General features: G+C 52.3%; 1 protein-coding gene across 1 annotated transcript; it reads left to right on the top strand.

Moving 5' to 3' along the window:
• Window positions 1–496: 496 nt before the first annotated feature.
• Window positions 497–10,261, top strand: CALHM3 (calcium homeostasis modulator 3). The gene is made up of 4 exons (XM_072804729.1): window positions 497–1,892; window positions 4,155–4,528; window positions 6,388–6,643; window positions 9,252–10,261. Exons 2-4 carry the CDS (start codon window positions 4,242–4,244, stop codon window positions 9,744–9,746), a joined length of 1,038 nt encoding a protein of 345 aa, XP_072660830.1. The 5' UTR covers window positions 497–1,892; window positions 4,155–4,241; the 3' UTR covers window positions 9,747–10,261.
• Window positions 10,262–15,560: the final 5,299 nt, after the last annotated feature.

The following is a 15,560-nucleotide window of genomic DNA, read 5'->3' on the forward strand; positions in this document are numbered from 1 at the left end:
GTCTTCCTTTGGAAGGAAAAAGAGAAAAAGAAACTTCAGGGGAGATTGTACTCACTACAGAAATAAGAAAGAGAGCCACACCTGGATTTCCAAAGACACATACTTATGCACACCCTCTATAGATGTATAACATACACATGAACCCACAAGTACAGATACGCCCTGACACATGCACATGCGTGTACTCACACACACTCACACACTTCAGATACACTGAGTTTCTCTAATGAGGGTACATAGACCTAAAGAACCCTCTCAGTCCCAGGAACTCCAAGACTGGTAAAGCCAATGTTTCTCAAATAATATCCATATTCCTGTTAAAGGAAAAAAAATCTGGAAGACCCCCCCACCAAGATATCTCTGCAAGACCCTCAGAAAATGAAGAGAAACCAAAGACTTGTTCTATGCAGATCTTCCTTTTTTTTTTTTTTAAGATTTTATTTATTCACTTGAGACAGAGAGGCACTGAGAGAGAACATGAGGGGAGAGGGAGAGGGAGAAGTAGACTCCCCGCTGAGCAGGGAGCCTGACATGGGGCTCGATCCCAGAACCCCAGAATTATGACCTAAGCTGAAGGCAGAGGCTCCGTCATCTGAGCCACGCAGGCGCCCCTTATGCAGATCTTCCAATCACAAGTTAATACATATTGAAAACTGCTAACAAGATTTATGTCACCATTTTTTTTACGTCACCATTTAAAATAAAAACAGGATTTGAAAACATGTCCCCAGCATTAAAAGACCCAGAAGAACATAGCCAGAGACCCTTGGAGTGGGGTAGGGGTTTACGTGAAGGCATAATCATGTAGCAAGTCTGCAATTTCAAATCCTCCCACACATGAAAGTAAAGGAAATCTCTCTCAGATTCTTTGCTCTCTTTCTGCCTCTTCTGGTTCAGCAGACGCCGGCTCCTGGCAACAAAATATGATCCTCCTCCCCTTTTACCTTGTTCCATAACCCCTTTGAATTTTTCTAATAGAAATCGTTTGTGGTTGTACTGGGAAATTTCTAAAATCATTGCTCTAAGCGTAGGTACTTAAAAAACATAGAATTTTTAAAATGTGAAGCTACACCCACACTCTGGAAAATAGTATCCCTTTAAGTTGTGGTGGGCTGACCTGGGAGCTCTGGGTCACCTCCCAGGTTGGAGCTGTGAGAGATAACAGCTGGGATAACCTGGGAGAGAGACCCTGTCTCAGTTTCCTGCAATGTTCTCCCAGAAAGATTGTTTGCTTTTTTCTGAGGGCTCGCTAGGTTATCAGGGGCTAGTGGCTCTTAGGGTCAGCAGCCCAGCAGGTGTGCAGGGCCTGGAAGGCATGGAAGGAGGATCCCAGCTTCCTGCCTAGTTCTGTCCCCACCAGGCTGTGTAACCTTCAAAAGGTGTCCATCCAGCCTCTCTGGAACCCACAGCCACCTGAAGAATGTGGCGGTGGCCGTTTTCAGCCTCATTAGGAGAATGAACCAGGCTAGAGGAGTTTCTCACTCAGTTTCTCACACTTGCATGCCCCTGACGGCCCTCCCACCTTCACCAGGTCCCTCCCCATTTTCCCTCACACGGGTAATCCTGTCTCACAGGACCCAGACGAACACTCTCATTATGCAAAATACAAATAATAAATAAGAACCAGGTTTCTGTCTTTACCTCATTATAAGTATAGACTGCACAAATAGGTATGAAATTTGCAGAACATATTTGGGATAGTCTGACTTGAAAATACAGGCTAAGTGACCTATGCAAAATTTATTTTGCAGGCCCAGGGGTCTCTCAAACAGCTGGGCTGTTATCCTTCAGAAAGGTGAAACCAGGGGAAAGGATGCATCTCAGAGCTGTGGCCTGAGCTGCTGAAGGCCTGAGCTGCCTCTCCAGGGCGACCCCATTGCTGCTGCCGCTGGGTGAGTAGCGACACGCAGTGGCGAATTCATGGTGGGTAGCGGTTCTCCCAAAGAGCACCAGGCGGGCAAGCTGGCTCTGCTCCGTGTGGGCCCTGCAAAGAGTCTGGAAGGATCTACACCAATGCAGGGGCAGGGAGACTCTGGGGATTGCAGTGATGGCAACACGTTCATATTCTTTATTTTTAAATGTTTCATAATGCTGTGATTAATCAGAAAAACTGGAGATTTTTCTCAGAGGTATTTGAGAATAGAGAAACAAGGCTGCTCCATGTCCCTGCAGTAGTCCAGGCGAGTTCCACGGAGATGGGAGAGCTGGACCAGGTCTCTGAGGATGAGCATATGGAAGGATGTTCACCTCCTGTGCCTCCAGGGTTGGTGGGAAGTGGCCTTCATGACCATCAGGACCCTGGGTCTGAGAAAAGGACACCTGGGCTGACACATGAACTTGACTGAGGCCATCGCCCCAAGCCCAGGGTGGGTGCTGGTCCAGGTTGGACAGAGCAAGGGTCAGTGGGATCAGGATCATCCCAGTCCTTGAGGCTTTCTCTGTCTCAGAGGTCACCCTGGGCCGAGCCAGTTTGCCAGAGAGGGTGAGTAGCTGGGGTCTGTCACTTCACCCACCCCCTGTCCACTCTCCAGGCCCAAGGCACCCTGACCCATGACCCCAGGAACAGAGTCCTGTCCTTCTGGGGCACCCTCACTCCTCTCCCCAAGCGAGGCTGCCAAAGTCAGAAGTGGGGGCCAGGAAGACAAGGGTGCTAAGGGGTGGACAGCAGGTGAGGGGAAGGGAAAGATAAAAAGAGGAAGCAACCCGGAGAGAGGGATGGCGACAGAAAGACCCCCAGAAAGACACATGGAGGGACACAAAGAGTCACACACACACACTCTCTCTCTCTCTAAAGAGGTAGAGTCCGAGAGACAAAGACAGAATGAGAGAGAGAGAGAGGGAGAGACAGACAGAAATTAGGGCAGGACCTACATTCCACTCACTGGCTTCCTAGAAGTGTGGATAGGGAGGCAGGTGCAAGCCAAGTGGTGGGCAGAGAGGTCAGAGCCAGAGATGAAATAAAGGGGTCTAGGCATCAGTATCCCAGAGAACAAACATTTGCTGTCACTTGCTATGCACTCAGCACCATGCTAGATGCTACAGAGAAAAAAGCTGCAGGCCACATCCTTGCCCACCCCCCATCTCAGAGGAGGATTAATAACAGGCTGAGGCAGCTTTTCAGGGACCAAAGGGGAGGTAGAGGCTCCTGCAGAGCTGAGGTCACCAGGGTGGGGCTTGGTGACAGGGCTGCACTTGAGCTGCCTCTTAAGAGCAGATTCAAGGAAGGGGCAAGGGTGGTTGAGTAGGAAGGATGGTGTCAGCAAAGGTGTGGAGGTGGGGCATGTGTGGGTACAATGGGAGGGCCTTGAATGCCAAGCTAAGAAAGCTGAGGGAGCTCCTGGTCACACCTGAACACAAGAGTGATGTGATAGAAGCTGTGCTTTAGAGAGACCTGGGCTAGTCAGTGGCCAGACCTGCAGACAGCAAAATAAAACAGAGAAGGTCACAGGCACCCACTGACCCCTCCAGCCCCTTCTCATGACACCTGCTACCTGATACTGAATTCCAGCAGCCCCAGACCCCTGGCCCACACTGAGCTGTTCTCACCTCCATGCCTTTGCCCATGTGGTGTCTTCTGGCAGGAAAGCCTTTCCCTTCCACAGCCCCTAACCCAGCAAATACTGAAACATCATTCAGACTCTTCTCAAGGGTCTTCTCTTTCAGGCAGCCTTGAGGCAGGCGCCAGTGCCCCCTGGGTCCTCCCAGCGTGAAAGTCAATGTGAAGTCTCCCTAGGCTCAGCTGAGTCAAATGGTGTTTTGGACCAAAACCAGAAAATAGAATCAGCCCCATCAGCATCGGTGCCTTACCACACCCCAAATTTGCCTATCCCCCCAAAGAAGCCCCACCAGCTGTCAGGCCCCAGCATCCAAACCCCGAAGACAGGAAGGCATGGGCTGGGGAGGGTGGAGTGACAGGGCAGGGAACATTTGCCTAGAGGTGCTCTGGGCTGGTGTGGCACAGAGCAGTGACTGTTTCCTCCAGAGAGGAGGGGAGTGGCACTGGGGGGCACTCGGGGCTGGACAGGGGGGCCTTCGTGGAGAGAGCTTGCCTCCGCCTGACGCCCTTGGCTGGGCCCCAAGAGGCTGAGCTGGGGGCTGGACATCACCCCTTCCTTGTCCCTTGGAAAAGAAGACTCTCCTCTGCACCCCCCTAGCCCCCAGAGCCATCTGGATTTGCTGGGAAGGTGGTCGAAGCCTCCCTGCTCCCCCCGACAGCCGCCCACCCCCAGCGGGCCTGAGCCATGGAAAAGTTCCGCATGCTCTTCCAGCACTTCCAGTCCAGCTCAGAGTCGGTGATGAACGGCATCTGCTTGCTGCTGGCCGCGGTCACCGTCAAGCTCTACTCCTCCTTTGACTTCAACTGCCCCTGCCTGGCGCGCTACAACACCCTGTATGGCCTGGGGCTGCTGCTCACACCCCCCCTCGCCCTCTTCCTCTGCGGCCTCCTCGCCAACCGGCAGTCGGTGGTGATGGTTGAGGAGTGGCGCCGGCCCGCGGGGCAGCGGACCAAGGACCCAGGGATCATCAGGTGCGCTCCCACACCACCCACCGTGGGCATTGTCAGGGCCCTCCCCAGTCCCTGCCAGGTGGCTCCCAAAGCCCAGTGATCCTCACGGGTATTGGCAGGGCTCCCCCATGCACCCCCATAGGCACTATCAGGTGTGCCCCCAGTTGGGAAGAGGAGGAGCCCACAGGGGCTCTTCAGCCAGTTTCCACTCTGGAAACAGGTATTTCTGTTCCTGTCATTTGTCACCCTTCCGTGGCCGGTGCTGGAGACCCATGGATGTTATAGGATTCCCAGGTTTTGCGCAGGTCACATCTGTTCGCTGGCCGTAAGTTATCACTCAGTATGTACATGAAGGGCCATCCCGTGACATGCACAGCCAGCTTGCCCACATCGTAGGAGGCGTGATTGGCTTCAAGGCTGTGTTCCCTCTACCTGTGAGCTCCCTGGGGCCAAGGAATGTCACCCGCTGAACCGCTGTGTCCTCAGAGCCTTGCACCTGCTGGGGCACTATATCAAAATCAGTTGATGGACTTTAGCAATTCATAATGCTTCCCGGCCAATATTGAGCACCACCTTGGTCCCACGCTCTGTGCCAAGTGCCATGTGTACACAGCCTCTGAATTCCTACCTTGGCCCTGAGAGGGCTCTAGGATTAGACCCGTTTTCCAGGATGAGGCGCCTAAAGCAGAGAGGGTGAGTAACTCAGAGCTCCCACAGCAAGGAAGAAGCATGGCTCAGATTCAAACACAGATGGACTCCCAGTCCAAGCTGGCACCACTGCCCTGAGTGTTTTGGACAAAAGGTCTAAGTGCTCTAGATCTGCGGGCAGTGGCAGGAGGGGCTTGGGGTTTTCAGCCTACTGATCTCTATTTTTGCCCCTGGTCTTGGTATGGACAAATGCAGTGTTCTCAATGTACAGTCATAACAAGTCCCCAGTTCCACCTTCTAACCTCCTTGCCCCTAGAAAACACCAGATCCACCCCTATCCATGATGCATTTATAATTCACTGCTGGGTGGGCCCTGCGCCCTTATACACACCCCCAGCATACACCATTTTATGGTTTGTACACACAAGTCAGAAACAACACCTGCGTGCCCTGCTCAGCAGCCTCTGCTTCATGTTGCACTGGGGGTCCTGTGCTCCCTGTGATTCAGCCACGTGGCAAGGGTCACACACACTGGCCATGCCCTTTGCCTTTTCCCCTGCGGCTCAGGGAGTATAGCACCTCCAGACCTGGAGGGAGGTGTCTGAGGCACTGCCTCTAGAAGGATTATTGGGCAGGGCTGTCTACATTTAGGCTCCCCCCAAAAGCAGCTCTGGGGAGAACGTGATCGTGAGTGGACGCCTGGGGTCAGTCCTCCTGGGGACCCTCTGAGAACACAGATAGAACACACTTCTCACCGAGAGTTTAGGAAGATGTGGTCTTTATCCACCAGGCCCCGTCCCTGTGAATTGAAGGTTGATTAGGGTTGTTAACTCTCCTGGCTTCTAGTGACCCCCTCTGGGAGCAGAAACTCCTCCAAAGCCCTCAGGCAGAGCCATGCAGGTAGGTGGTTGAGGTCAGAGGCCCTCAGCCTTGCCGCATGAATGCAACTGATCACCAAAGATAGAAGTGTCTCTGGCATGGGCAGGGCCTAGAGTAGGAGGCCTACCAATTCCCCAGTGCTCCCATCCTGGGACTGCGGGCAGGACTCTCCTGATCTCCTGGGGCCCTCAGCCCTCCAGCCTCTCTGCCCTCTGCTGCCCGGACCTCTGATGTAAGCTCATCAGGTATCTCCTAGCCCTCCTGGGAAGTCCATCCTTGCCTTTCTCCTACAGCCTTCCTGCTGCAGCTGAATTCCGGCCGCCCTTCGTGACCCTGCCTTCCTCTACCCCTAGGTATATGTGTTCCTCTGTGCTGCAGAGAGCACTGGCTGCCCCCCTTGTCTGGATCCTACTGGCCCTCCTTGATGGCAAGTGCTTCGTGTGTGCCTTTAGCAGTTCCGTGGACCCTGAGAAGTTTCTGGACTTTGCCAACATGACCCCCAGCCAGGTGCAGCTCTTCCTGGCCAAGGTACCCTGCAAGGAGGACGAGCTGGTCAGGGACAGCCCCGCCAGAAAGGCAGTGTCCCGCTACCTACGGTGCCTGTCCCAGGTAATTTGGGTGGTTCTCTCCCAGCCCCGGAAAATCTCCTGCTTTGTTTTCTGAAGGGCATGGGATGAGGAGGTATGAGTGGTTCCCTAGGGCCCCTCTCTGCTGCTGGAAACACAACCAAGCAGATGGCCCCTGGGAGGATCAGGAGCATGATCCCTAAACAGGACTCCATTGGGCCTTAAGAAGCACACACTTTGCTATCAACATTAACTCACCCCAGGGCAGAGACCAGGTGCCCGTACCCTCCAGGAGTCAGCTAGTTCCATCCCCAGGAAGCTAGATGACAAAAGCACTGGAGATACACTGCTCTGCCCTGCCCCCCACCCCATAGGCACATTCTTGCCACCTCTCAGGAATAATACTAATTACCATTTATTGAGCACCTATGTATCAGGCACTGTGTTAAGCATTTCATATGCATGACTTCATTTATTCTCAGAATAACCTGATGAGATGGGTATAATTATTATCATCCCATTTTGCAGATAAGGAAACTGAGGTCCTGAGAGTTTAGTTCACAGACCCAAGTTGCACTGCTCACAGGAGACAGGGCAGGGATCTGAAGTGTCATCACTCCAAGCCCTCTGAACCACCTCACTGCAATGCAGGTCCTCCCCAGGCCCCTAGCTCCCCACACTGGCATCCATTCCATCACCCTGGGGGCAGACTCCAGTCCCACCCCCCAGCCCAGACTCCAGATTCCTCCCAGAGGCCAGCTGGGGCTGGGTCCCCACAAAAGTATTTACATCAACCCATGGCATGCAGAGCACGGCTGGGGCTACAGGGAATAAAAACACAACCCAGCCCTTTGTGGGAGCCAAGACAAGTGCATGATGGAGACAGGACCGGTGCTCAGGACACATCTGATTCTGGGTCAGACTCTGCCTTAGCCACATTACTCCCCCATCTAGGTCTCAGCGTCTCAAAATCAAGGGAGGTTTGGACTCCTCCACGTGGATGAGCCCTGCAGGCTTAAACTCTCTGGGCTCTCACTAGTTCACCAGAAAGAGCATTGAATTTTCAGGCACACCAAGGTTTGAATCCTGACTCAGATGTAGGTTATCGGGCACATTAAATGCTCCTCACGTGTAAAACACTCACATGACTATTTTACGTTGGTAGGAGGAAGGGGAGATCCTGAGAGAGGCCAAATGAGAGAGCTTTGTAAACCAGATCTACAAATGATAAGGGTTCATATGTCTTTGTGACTTAGAGGAGTGATTTCTCTGCCCCAGGAGCACACAGTTTCTCTGGTCTTAAGCACAGCCTTGGAGAGACTAAAGCTTTGGGTGGGCAGAGAGGAGGGAGAGGCGTCGGGCAGGTGTGGGCTCCAAACTCAGGGAACTCTTCAAGTCTTTCCTCACACTTGCCCTGGAACACTGTCCCCTGTTTGTATCGTATATAACTATTACTCAGCTTCCAGGTCTCAGCAACCACCCCACTGTTCCCTTGAGTCCTCAAGTTCAGATTGGGTGTCCCTCCTCTGTATTCCCGTGACCCCCTATACATCTCTCAACATAGCATTCAGCCAATCTATCACCGTTTCCTTGTTTCCTCCACTAAAGTGTGAGGTCCCCAGTGCCTCTTCCAAAATATAGGACAGGTGGCTGCATAGATGGGATGCATAAGCACCTGTGAGGATAGGTGAAGGACGGGATAAAAAAAAAAGGATGATGGATGGATGGATGAATGAGTGGGTGGATGATGGGTGGGTGGGTAGATGGGTGGGTTGAGTGTAAGGAGGCAAAACTCTGCCTCCATGCATCTTAGGTTTCCAGCTGAGACTCTAACAAAAAAGTTAACAGGAGGAAAACCCAGTTTATTAATGTGCCCAGTGCATATCACATGGGAGAAACCTAAAACAAAGAAAGAGTAACTCAAAGTGGTGGCTTAGAACTGCAGCTTATCTGCCATCTTCAAAAAGAGCAATGCCTTTGTAGAGCAATGACAGGATGAAGGAGAGCAGTGTCTGGCTCCAAGGGCAGAAATTGTGGAAGGTCAATAGATAACCAGAAGCTACGTGAGGTTTGTCAGCAGATTCCTCTGGTGTTGTCTCTGGGCAGATAAGAATTGTTTCCTAGTAAAAGGAGAATATATTTCCTGCCTTTAGGCACAAAAGAGGAGGGTAAAGATAACTGTTCCTAGGGTTGCTGCTTCCTGTCTTCCATTCAAGATAATTTTTATGTCAAAGAGTCATATTTTGGGGTGACATTCTGGTTTCCTTCAGGAAGAAGGTTGGGAGGATGAATGAAGGGTGGGTGGATAAATGGAAGAAAGGATGAGAGTATGGAAACATGAGTGGATGGGTAGGAGGATGTATGATGTACAGACAGAAGGTCCGAGGCGACGATGGCTGGATGGGATGCTGATAGATACGTAGGTGAGAGGATAGACGGCTGAACCAATGGGTGGAGAAAGAGTTGGACAGACAGATGGATGCAAGGATGAGACTGAATGCAAGTGAGGATGGGTGGAAGTGGTTGGTAGGAGGGATGAGTAAATGGGAACATGGATAGATTTGGGGAGAGATGGGAGGGATAAGGAAAGGGAGAGACTTTGGAACACCCTTGCCGCGCTGTATAGCACCCGGCCTCACCCCTGCCCCCAGGCCATCGGCTGGAGCATCACCCTGCTCCTGATCATCGTGGCCTTCCTGGCCCGCTGCCTGAGGCCTTGCTTCGACCAGACAGTCTTCCTGCAGCGCAGATACTGGAGCAACTATGTGGACCTGGAGCAGAAGCTCTTCGACGAGACGTGCTGTGAGCACGCGCGGGACTTCGCGCACCGCTGCGTGCTGCACTTCTTCGCCAGCATGCAGAGTGAGATGCGGGCCCGCGGGCTGCGCCGGGACACCGCGGCAGGGCGCCCCGAGCCCCCCCTGGTGCCCAACGGCCCCGACGGCCTGGATGGCGACGGTGGCAGCAAGGCCCACCTGCGGGCGGTCTCCAGCCGGGAGCAGGTGGACCGCCTCCTGAGCACGTGGTACTCCAGCAAACCACCGCTCGACCTCGTGGCATCCCCTGGGCTCCGGGCGGGTGGCCTCAGCCACCGAGCCGCCACGGTGGCCCTGGGCACCAGGCTGCCCCAGCACACTGACGTGTAGAGACCCCAGCGGGGAATGCCCCCCTAGCAACCATCTGGGGCCTTTCCGGGCTATGGGGACCCCCAGGCAGGGCAACCTAACCCTTGCTGGGCTCCTTCCTCAAAATGGCTTGGCCTCTGGCCGAGTTTCAGGGTGTGGCCTCCAGCATGCTCTAGGGCAGGGCTTCACAAACTTTAAGATGCTCACTGTTGCCTGGAGCTCTTGTTAAATGCAGATTCGGATTCAGTGCATCTAGGACTAGGTCCCATATTGCATCTCTGTCAGGCTCCTGGGTGATACACTTGTGAACTAGCAAGAGTCTAAGTAGATCTGCTGTGCATTCTGGATCCTAGATGTACAGATTCTAAATTAAAAATAATAATATAGGGATCCCTGGGTGGCACAGTGGTTTGGCGCCTGCCTTTGGCCCAGGGCGCGATCCTGGAGACCCGGGATCGAATCCCACATCGGGCTCCCGGTGCATGGAGCCTGCTTCTCCCTCTGCCTGTGTCTCTGCCTCTCTTTCTCTCTCTGTGTGTGACTATCATAAGTAAATAAAATTAAAAAAAATAATAATAATATAATAACATCTAACATGTTTGCCATATGCCAGGCATTGTTTTAAGGTCTTTACATATGTAACTCGTTTAATCCTCGTGATAACCTCATGAAGCAGGATGATTATTAGCCCCATTTTAAAGAAGAAAACTAAGGCCAAAAGAGGTTAAGTTGCTCAAGGTCACCCATGGAGAAGCTGGAATTTGATCCCAGGCGTCCTGGCTGCTACAGAAGTCTCAGCCCTCTAGATAGTTTGTGTATTTGTTTTCAGCGCTCTGGTTGGGTTTCCTGCAGCTTCCCCTGAGTTTCTCTGAGTAATAACTAGCAAGTTCCAGGTGTGTGGTGCAGGGAACAGATCTGAAAATCAGGGCAGGGGTGGGCCCAGACATGCCTACACTGACCAAGCACCCCAGGTGATTTGATAAGTGCCAATGTTTTGTTTTGTTTTTTAAGACTTATTTAGTTATTTATTTCAGAGAGACAACAAGAGAGCAGGTGAAGGGCAGAGGGAGAGGGAGTGTCATGCAGACTCCCCGCTGAGCACAGAGTCCAATGTGGGGCTGGATCCCACCACTCTGAGATCATGACCTGAGCTGGAACCAAGAGCCCAATGCTTAACCGACTGCACCATGCAGGCGTTCCAATGTTTAAGACCTCTGCGCCAAGTGTGAGTGTTGGGCCTGGCTAGGAAGGAAAACCCTTGAAACACCAGGGTTAAGTCTTGCTGGAAGAACTACCACTCAGTCTCTGGCAGCCCAAACAGGAAAGGTGGGGAAGATCTAGCCTTGGAGCAACTCTGGACCTCTGCCCCTCCCTGATGACTCATTCATCTCTCTCTCTCTCTCTCTCTCTCTCTCTCTCACACACACACACACACACACACACACTCACTCATTCACTCACTCATACAAACACATCCTGCTATGGCCTCCATCAGCACAGATGGTAACCACAGATATGCAAAGCTGAGTTCCCCCCATGCTTTTCTGGTCCTCAGGGCCTGGAAGGCAGTTCAGGGGCCCCTGGATGTCCCCCTGGAGCCCAGCCGCCCTCCATATCAGGCAATCTCTGCTCTCCTGCCCTCCATATCAGGCAATCTCTGCTCTCCTGTGCTCTTGCCAAGAGACTTGTATGACCAGATAATCTTTGCAGCTCAGCCTCCCTCCACCTACTGTGCTGTGGTCAGACCATGCAAATGTCTGAAACAGAGCATGATTTAACCAAAGTGTTAGCAGGGATTGGATGGGAAGGAAGGAGAGGGATCTTAGAGATAGCCCAGTCAGCTCAGGGTAAGGGGCTCAGAGACCCCACTTTGAGCTGCAAGGAAGCAGCATTTGGCCCAGTAAAAAGCCACTGACTGCAGTCAATACCCTACCTTCTTGTACTGTGCACTTATAAAGCACCGAGTGCACAGAAAGCATTGTGTCAGGAAATAGGAAAGAAAGAATACACGGATGATGTAACCTGCCCTCACGGAGCTCACTGTCATACAGGGACAGAGCTGGATACAGAAACAATTATAACCAAAGAATTATACCAAAGAAAAATGTATAAGTGATATGATAGAGGCAAGCCACGTGCCACAGAGATTTAGCATGGAGAAGAATGGCTCCAAGCTGTGGGATCAGGGAAGGCTCCTTTTGAATGAGTCTAGAAGGAGAGGGAGGGTTTTGACAAGTGGAGAGAGAGTTGGGGGTGGGGTCACAGGGCACCTACAGGGAGGAAACAGCAAGAACAAAGGCAAAGAATTGGGAAAGGAGGCAGCATATGTGTCATTTATTCATTCAGCAAATATTGATGGAATGCCCAGAGTGCCAGAGAATAGGACAGATAACATCTCTCTTTTTTTTTTTTAAGATTTTATTTATTCATGAGAGACACAGAGAGCGACAGAGACACAGGCAGAGGGAGAGGCAGACTTCTCACAGGGAGCCAGATACAGAACTCGATCCCAGGACCCCGTGATCACGACCTGAGCCAAAGGCAGACACTTAACCTCTGTGCCACCCAGGCGTCCCAAGAGCTCTTTTTTCTTTTTTTAAATTTATTCATGAGAGACAGAGAGAGAGAGAGAGTGAGAGAGAGAGAGAGAGATACAGGCAGAGGGAGAAGCAGGCTCCAAGCAGGGAGCCCCATGTGGGACTCGATCCTGGGTCTCCAGGATCACACCCTGGGCTGAAGGCGGCACTAAACCACTGAGCCTCTCGGGCTGCCCAAGAGCTCTGTCTTAATGGCATTTCCAGTCTGGAAGGGAGAGATGATGTGATCTAGTGAGCACACAACCAAATGCAGAGGTGTGCCGTTCAGCCTGGTGAAAGCAAAGGAGCTTGGCTAGGGGGCCAAGGAGCCCACTTCTGATGAGTCCCATCAAGAATTGCTCTCGATGGGCAGCCCGGGTGGCTCAGCGGTTTAGCGCCGCCTTCAGCCCAGGGCCTGATCCTGGAGACCTGGGATCAAGTCCCACATCGGGCTCCCTGCATGGAGCCTGCTTCTCCCTCTGCCTGTGTCTCTGCCTCTCTCTCTCTGTGTTCTCATGAATAAATAAATAAAATCTTAAAAAAAAAAAAAATTGCTCCCGAGCCCTGCATCCCGTGACACATTCTCTGGCTCCTCGGCCCCTGACAGCTCTCAAATGTGTCCTTACCCTTCAGTCCCCAAATTGGTTTCCAATTCAAACCTCTTTGCCATTGTCCATCCACCATTTGCTCACATCCCATGAGAGTGAGATGCCTGGAGCAGTGCATGCCACCCAACGAGGGAGTGGGGGACATGCTGGAAGGCTCCCACCTGCTCTCAAAGACCCTCATCTCCCTGGAAAGCAGCCATCATGAGTGCCCAAGCTCATCACCCCAGCCCCAGCCAACTCTGGGTGGTACCCCTCCCGACCATGCCCTGCACAGAGGGCCTGTCTCCTGGGAGACACAGTGGCCAGCTGGGCAAGGCAGAAATGTACTAGAAGCTGCCTGGACAGGTGCAGTTCTGCAAGGAAAAGGAGTCTTGGGAGTTTAGGTCAGGACTGTGGCTTGATCCAGCAGGCAACTAGACATGAGAGGCAACTGCATGCCTGCAAGGTCAGGAGGAAGGACATGGCATGGATGTTTAAGCTGCAGGAATGGGCAGGGCCAGCAAGAGAGAGGCTTGAGTGAGAAGAGGAAGGAACAAGAACTTCAGAGCTTTGAAGGAGAAAGAGGGGGCAGTAAATGAGAGAAAAAGGAAAAATCACAGAGGAAAAGTCCCGAAGAATGCCAGAGACAAGTAAATTTCACAATGGGGGAAGGCTATACAATAAATCCAGAGCTTCAGGGAGATCCAGGAGTGGGAGAACTAAAGGATTATCATTGGTTTTTGGTAACTCTGTAGGGCAGAGGACTGCTCACCCAGGAAGGTGTCCTGGTGAGGCAGATGGGACAGGGGTTCTGTAGGATTCATATAAATCCGTGGGCAGTGCCTAACTCCCTGCCCCCCAACACACCCCCAGGGTTATAAAGGACAGGTGGGAGGTTTGGAGCTTGCCCTGTTTTAGGATACTGATGTGGGAGGGACCCTTAGCACCCCAACATAGAAAGAGGCACCAGGACCTGAAAAGTATGACGAGAATAGAGGAATCATGTCCACACTAACACGCTTCCACTTCCAGGGTGCCATAGGAGGTAAAGGAGTTCTCTGCTGACAGCCTGACTCTGCCTGGCCCTTTGAGGCCAGATGAAATGACCTGTCCTTATCTCTGCTTGATCTGCTCTGCAGGGGGGAGGGCAGAGAGGGCTGTAGGATGGGGAGAGTGCCCCTGAAGCTCTAGAGGAGAGCAACAGAAAGTGGTCTGGGTGGTAACTGGTAGCAGGGCGGAGGGGACATTGGTTGTTACCATGGTAATGAGCTTTGAGTGGGCACCAGCCCCTCCTGAGCACCCCTCCTTGCACCCAGCCACCCTTCACATGAAGGAGGACCTGCTCTTCAGAACCTCCCCACCCTGCTCACAGAATCCAATCTGGTGGCAAGCCCAGAGCCAGAGTGACAGGACTATCTCCTCTCTGTGTCTGAATTCCTCCCTCACTGAGCATCTACTAAACCAGCCACACTGGGCTGAGCATTAGGAACACAGCAGTGAACGAAAGAGGCATCAGTATCAGCTTTCGACACACACTTGTGCTCTCCTACGCAAATCAGAGATTTTCCTAGAGGTTCGGCACCCACTCTCCAGAGGCCCCCTTTGCATGCTACTTTTCATGCCACTCTTCACTCCTCCAACCCGGAGGGGACTCGGCAGCACTGGCATGGGTGTCAGGACAACTCCTGGGGGCAGGAGGTGAAGGGACTGGTGCTCATCCCACAGTGGTAGCCGTGGCTGAGTTTGTCACCCAAGGCATCCAAAAGTTTGAGCAGGGACGTGACATTCCTGTTTTCCATTTATACCCAGTCACACTCTAGGAGCTACAGGGCAGAGGCGAGAAAGACACAGAGCACTGCTAGCTGCACCACTGAAGACCATACTGCAGCAGATAAGAATTGTGGGCCCCAAGTCTGCCTCCTGGTCCCTGGAACCTGGGAGTGTGTTACCTGCAAAAGGGACTTTGCAGATGTGATTGTGTTAAAAGTCTTGATGGGGAGACTATCCTGGATTAGCCAGAACTACCCATGCAATCAGGGTCCTTAGAAGAGGGTGGTGGGAGGATCATGGGAAGAGAAGTGACACAGAAGCAGAGGCCGAAGGGACGTGGGGTTGTGAGCCAGGAGATGTGTGTATCTTCTCCAAGCCAGGGAAGGCTGGGAAATGGATTCCCCCCTGGAGCATAGCCTACCAGCCCCTTAATGATTTTAAGCCCATTGTGACCTCTTTCAGACTCCTGACTGCCTCTTCCCTCCCCCAGAACTATGAGAAAATACACTTGTGTTGTTTTAAGCCAATGAACTTGTGGTAATTTTCTATAGTAATAGGAAACGAATATAGATTTTCAAAATGCACCACTGATGTTCAAGTGCAGAATTGATCATTATTACCATTCCAAGGTTATAAGGGTCCTCTACTTGAGAACTGGCTGGGGGCCCAGGGCTGCACTCAACTCCTCCCTGCAGCAGCCCCCCTGAGGCTCACCACAGCCTGAGAGGTAAGCTCTTTAATTCTCCCTGTTCCACAGATGAGCAGCCTGTGTCCCTTCTGTGGTCGCTGACACAGTTCTGGCCTTAGCTATGACTCAACAGGCCACTTCCACCTTCTCCCCAGTAGGGAGAGGTTCCTAATCTTCCCATCCCAGTGGATCAACACACTGATAACACTGGTAC

The sequence above is a fragment of the Canis lupus genome, chromosome 29 (assembly GCF_048164855.1).
Source record: "Canis lupus baileyi chromosome 29, mCanLup2.hap1, whole genome shotgun sequence".
NCBI lineage: Eukaryota > Metazoa > Chordata > Mammalia > Carnivora > Canidae > Canis > Canis lupus.